We start from the raw sequence: 6,332 nt of genomic DNA, 5'->3' as shown, positions 1-6,332 counted from the left end.
TTACATTTACTTTAGTAACCTTTTTGAAAAATTTACTTTCAGGACTATTTTTCCTACATTGTATGTTTTTACATTTACTTCAGTAATTTTACTATGAAGTATTTCTACTCTTACCACCATTAGCACATTTAGCAGCAACTACATGAACATGATTTACAGCGCTAAAACCCTCCCCCTGGCTCTGATTGGCTATTTTGGTGCATTTTTTCTGTAACTCGGGCAGGATATGGAGGAGGAGATTGCTCTTTTCACAGATAATCTGTCTCATAACGACAACGGCGAATAAACTGTTTTCCTGAAATGATAAGTTGTTTCTCTGCTATTAGCACATTTAGCAGCGAGTACATGAGGTTGATTGTCAGCGCCCAGACTCAACTTCTGGCTCTCATTGGTTGCTTTTGTGCATTTCTTCAGACGGCAATAGAAACTCATGGAGATCAATATTTTCCCAGATAGTCTCATAACAATATGATGTTTTAATAAATAAGTAAAAAGAGATTCGTTATAAAAGTTACATATTTTAGCTTTACGATACTTTAGGTGTAGAGAAGAAGTTACCTTTTCGAAGTCGGGTAGAGCTCCACGGTCACCACCTCGATCCCGTTCCACGCAGCGGCGCTGACGGCGCAGAACATGCACTGCAAGGCGATGATTGCTGATTGGCTGAAGCTCAGGAACAGGAAGAAGGAGCATCCGGCAGAAATGAGCATGGAGCCACCTGAGGAGGTCAGAGGTTAACAGAGCTGTAATCTGTGAACCCTCTGTGATAATCCGGTAGATTTCTGGCGTCACCTATGATCTTGACCCGGCCGATCTTCTCCACGAACAGCGCAGAGATGATGTTGCCCGGCAGCACGGCCAGGCTGCCCAGGAAGCTGACCAGGTAGATCAACACGTCGTTCTCCTCCACTGAATCCAGGTGGCAGCCATGTTTGTTGTGCTCGAAGGTGGTGTTCTCCATCCGGCAGTCGATGAACTTCTCCTCCCACAGGTCTGCAGAGAGCAGGAGGTTCAGGGGAACAAACTCGGCCTCTTGGTAGCTACGTCTTCATTACAAATGTTTATGAATCTTTGTCTATATTCCACTAATGTAATAAAACAATTTCTCAATTGTGGTGTTTCAACATTAAACAACATTAAAATGAGACGTAAATAAGGTTGTTATTGTTTACAACTAGTTTGCAGATCATTCAAGTTCCTATTAACAGATTTAGTTTGAAACTAAATATTCAGCTTCAGACTAAATATTTAGCTTCAGATTGAGGCTAAATATTTGGCTAACCAAATAATTTTTGGCAAAAATATTTAGCTTCATGTTAAATATCTTGCTTGCTGACTAGATAATTAGTTTGCAGCTAAATGTAAAGTTTCTAACTAAATATTAAGTTGCTAAATAAATAATTAGTTTTTACCAAAATATTTATCTTATTTGCTTACTAAATATTTAGTTTGAAATTAAATAATTAGTTTCGAGTTAAATATTTAAGCTTCAAATAAAACATTCAGCTGGCAAATTATTATTTTTTGCTTGAAGCTAAATAATTAGTTTGATCACTAAATATTTAGTTTGAAACTGACATTTATAATTAAATGAATAACATGGTGAAAATATCAGTTTGAAAAGGAGCTCCCACTTCTTCTCTTATGACAGGTGAAATATAAATAAACCAAATTATTGCTCTGAATTTCTGCCTCTCTTAACTTCACAAACTGAACATTATGCATTTATTTATCAGAAATGTATCTGTTTAATTAGACTCTAAATGAAAACATCTATATAATTTACGGATAAACCACAACTCAAAGAACTCAGCCTGCCACTGTATTTAGAACATATTCTACTATATTTACGTATATACCTAAATATATAGAGAGTATATTCATTAACTGGATCTAAGAAGAACCTGGTAAATATTCCACAGAAGCGAGCAGCTCCACCTCCAACCAGCCGCTGAGCCCACCTGTGTTGTAGAAGACGGTGGAGAGGATGGTGCAGTTCTCGAACACCGTGTTCGTGGACCGGATGTCCTCAAAGGTGCAGTTATCGAACAGGGAGTCTTCGAACCTCACTGATTTCATCTCGATGCCGATGAACCTATGAGGATGGGATGGGACACACAGCAGCAGACAGACACAGGGCCTTTCTCAGTGCACAGCTCCGACTCCTGCTTTTGGGATCTCAGGAGAATCAAAGCCTTCGGGAGCGAGAGTGGAAGAGTTTTGCTGTGTAGGGAAACAGAACTTCACCCTCTTCAAAATAAGAGCAAGAATATAAACATCTAACTACAAAACTTCAACGCAGACCTCAAACTTCACTCAGCTGAAAGTTTGCAACACATTGAAGTAAATCAGCGCTTCAGTATTTAGCCAGAACAATTAAGTGCAATAAATGTTAAAAGCTAAAGAGAAAAACAAAAAAAAAATTAGCTCCACCAATATGAGATTAGCTAATCCAACATATATGAGAGATTTAGCAGCCGTTGTCTTAAGCAAGGCTGACAAATCAAAAAAGGTTCTGAAATACTGAATTCCTCATTTCTTTTCCTTACCCACTCAAATCACCCAACGGATCAGGAAACATTAGTAAAAGTCAGATCTGGATTATCTTAGTTCATATTTTAGATATTCAATTTATGATTTAAAAAATATGACAGTATTAGGGCAATACTAAGAAAAAAAAAAAGTCATATCACAAGAATATAAACAAGAATAAAGCTAAAATAATATGAGAATAAAGTCAGGATATTTAGAGAAGAAAGTCAAAGTGTTATAACTTTGTTTTCATAATAGTACCAGACTTTATTTTTGTGTAACATTATTACTTTATTTTCATATTATTGTGATGTTATTCTCAAAATATTATGTTTTTATTCTCTTAAAAGTTTATCTTCGTAATATTATGATCTTATTCTTGTAATTTTTTGACTTTAGTCTTGGAATTTTATTCTTTTTATTTTCTTAGCATAGTCATAATACTCTGTTGTAAAATGACTTGCCCTTCTAGCAACGATTGTAAAGTCAGGAAACAATAAATATAAAAATGTACGTCTTCATTTTTACCTTCTTACTTCTAAACGTAATAAACTTAACTACAGTAAGTAGCGTTTTATGAATCCCAAAGAACACGAGTGCAGAGCGTAACGCAGGTTGAGAAAGGCCACCATCGACTTCTATTGCTGCAGAATGAACCAACGGGCCCAGCGTGGAAACGCCAACATGTCTCATGTTCCGGCAGCATGTTGGGCTGGGAATGGTGGGTTACTGGAAGTTCTGCTGTAATCCCAGTAAAGGGCCCATTCGGTCTGTGGCATTCTGCTGGAAGCATAGAAGTTTCATGATATACAGCAGTGGTACGTACTGTATATCTGCAAAGTCTCTGATCCTTTGGTCAAAACAAACCATACAAAAGCTGACAATACAGCAAAGGTCAAAGTTCACTGTAAAAATATGAATGAGTCATGAATGTTTCAAATCAAACAGGAAGCAAAAAAACAGAGCAGAAACAACAAACTGAAATTTGCTTTCAAGACATTTTAGATATGAAACTTTTCCCAGCCAACCGAGGCGACGACGTGTCAAAAACAGCGTAAATTATCACAGGATAATCTGACTTCCACTCGTTTAGATTAATCCATGTGTTCCTAACCCTAACCAACATTTAATCACATCATCACTGTAAACCAGTTTTTCTCAGACTTTTTCAAGGAAAACCCATTTAATCTGAGACTGACCTCGCATTAACGCAACATCCTAACAACCTGGAGTAAAAATGTTTGTTTATTTACTCGATAAACTACTTTTCTTTTTGGTAAGCCTTACCAAACAAAAGTTCAGCAGTTCACCTGAAAACTGGAAAATATTCCTGCAAACATGAATTCATCCAATAATATAAGTCAGGGGTGTACAAACTTTTGGAATGGGGGCCAAAAAATGCCAAGTGGAAAGAACTACAGGGGCCACAAAACTTTAATGGCAAACACTGTTTTTTTTTAGCTGCTAAATAAAAAGTAAACTGAACACACAATATTTTATTTTATTTTTAAATAATAAGTTTAATTTTGTCTGATTTGAACAACATTGGGGGATGGTTGACCTTTCATGACCTCTGGAAACATTTATCAACATCTTTAAAACGACAGCGGCACAAACAAAACCGTTTGCTGTACAAACATTTGGCACCAGATGCTTTTACCTGCTGACTGGTTCACAGTGCAGCTCTGAACGGACAAATAAAACTTCCTGTCTGCCTCTGACTTACGTGTCCCGTTTGTATTCTCCCTCTTTGTGGATCTGGTTCTTCAAGGGAAAGTCGAATCTGATGTCCACCACTCGTTCTCTGTGGAACGTCTGAAAGAAAACGACATCAGTCTGTGCAGAGGTTTCTTTAAAAACAAAAAAAGTTTATATTTTAGGTCTTCACTGCAGCAGTAACTTCCTCTTCCAACCAAGAAGCTTCTGGATCTGTAAACTAAACATCTGATCTCTGTTAGGTTTATGATATTTATCATGTATTTGTGAATGCAGTACGTTCAGTGAATGTCGTAACTCATTAGTTTTACAGCCTGCTGTCATTTATTAAGATGTTTTGTTGATGCGATTTGCACTTCAGGGCCACCGTAGTTATGTAATTTATATTCAAAGTAAACCTGGAAGCTCTGCAGGATTCTGTGATTTACTCACGTTTTGGGTCATTTGGTCAGGAGGTAATAAAAACATGTGAAGAATATAAGAAAACCTGTTTTCTATTAGGATAAGCTGCTCACCTTCACCTTGGTCTCATACTCCTCGTACTGCAGGTGTTTGATCATGTCGGGGAACCACACAGACAGGCCGTAATAACTGCATAAAACACAGCAGAGACGACCGCATGCGGTTTAAAACAGCACAAATGTAATAGATTTTTGGAAAAATTGGAGATAAACTAAAGGAAAACAGAATTATTTTTCAGTGTTCATAGCCTGCATGCTTTTCCTTTCTTCATAAATGTGCAACTTGGAATTAAGAAAAATAATTTGCTTAGTGAAAAAAACATTTTGCCGATAAGTGTTTTTCCAGCTGTATTGAAATTTGTTTATTTCATAGAACTGCAATGGAAAAACTTTTTTCACTTCACACGAATCATGCGATCAACAACCAGATGTTACTTCTGGCAGAAATGACAAAGAAGACGACAGGAAGTGGTAGAAGGATGATGGCGTAGCATGATTTTTAATTACTTATCGTGAACAAATTTATTCACATGTGATTGTAATTGTGTTAATTCCTTAATCAAAGCACAGCCACTGCAAAATCTCGTTTTTTCAACACCAGCAGAACATCTAAAACGTTTTGTGCTCATTTGTAAAGTAAGCTGCAGTCAGGCTGGACGATGAGCGTCGAACTCACCTGAAGGCCATGCAGAACCAGATGGTGGCCATGAAGAGAGTGGCAAACCGCAGCTCTGCAGACAGCAGGGACGCCATGTTCCTCAGCACCTGCAGCAAACACACAGCAGCCTGTTCACCTCACCTTTACTCCACCTGGATGCTCGTCAGGTGTGAACACAGCCAAATGCCACAAGGAAGGAAAAAAACACAGCAAAGGTCTGAAGCTGTCATCCAGTTTGTCCCATTTGAAATCAGGCAGAAAAATCTAATTTTTTATGTATATTTATGCACCTGAAGGACTTGAATGTACAGAAGAGGATCAGGGCTACAAAAAAAAAAAAAAGAAAATTATGACCAATTATCAGAATTCTGACTTTTATGGTGCGTTCACACCAAAAGTATGACGTGCGTCAAAAGACGTGTGTGCACTTTGAATGCAGACGCTTGACATCTAGCTGTTTCTTCCTGTGTGAGGGTTTGTAGACCTGCACTTTATCCACACTGAAAGCCTGACAGGGAGATTTGGAGGATTTGAGTTTTAAGACTAGATTTCCCTCAAAGTGCAAGAAAAATGTAAACAATTCTGATTCTGAGGGGGGAAAAAGCCAGGATTACTGTAATTAGTATCTAATCAAGTCTGTTTTCCTTGTCCTGTGAAGTCAGTTGAAACCAGACCAGTCTGAACCAGTTTGTGTTCCTGGCGTACCAGTTTGCAGAGTGTAAGCGAGCGAACGGCCCAGCGCTGCACCGGCGTTCCAGTGCCGCTCTGGATCTCGATGAGTTCGTCTTCAGCCATCTTGGGCGCCTTAATGTGAGTCACCTGGGAAACAGGAGAAAAGCAATGGGTTCGCTGGAGCCTCAGACCAGAATTAAACTGGTTTAACTGGTTTATAGGATTCCCCTTCACCACCTAAAATGTGATTTCATGGAACATCTTCTGTTCAAGGTAAGATTAAGGAGTAAAAA

The 6,332-nt window shown here is 38.2% G+C and overlaps 1 protein-coding gene across 5 annotated transcripts in view; it reads right to left on the bottom strand.

The window, feature by feature from the left end:
• Positions 1-6,332, bottom strand: part of LOC103466770 (synaptic vesicle glycoprotein 2B-like) — a 32,807-nt gene that overhangs the window by 1,947 nt on the left and 24,528 nt on the right. For 3 of the 5 annotated variants that reach the window (XM_081608322.1, XM_081608321.1, XM_017305415.2), the window contains 7 exons: positions 6,073-6,186; positions 5,386-5,474; positions 4,764-4,839; positions 4,259-4,347; positions 1,962-2,095; positions 793-993; positions 559-718 (listed from right to left, as the gene is read on the bottom strand). In XM_081608322.1, the coding sequence (XP_081464448.1) occupies positions 559-718; positions 793-993; positions 1,962-2,095; positions 4,259-4,347; positions 4,764-4,839; positions 5,386-5,474; positions 6,073-6,186 (863 nt within the window). The other 2 variants (XM_081608323.1, XM_081608324.1) reach the window with 2 other exon arrangements.

The sequence above is a fragment of the Poecilia reticulata genome, chromosome 6, assembly GCF_904066995.2.
Source record: "Poecilia reticulata chromosome 6, P_reticulata-male-v2, whole genome shotgun sequence".
Taxonomy (NCBI): domain Eukaryota; kingdom Metazoa; phylum Chordata; class Actinopteri; order Cyprinodontiformes; family Poeciliidae; genus Poecilia; species Poecilia reticulata.
Note: the sequence above shows the minus strand (reverse complement) of the source record. Positions and strands in the feature narration are given on the sequence as shown.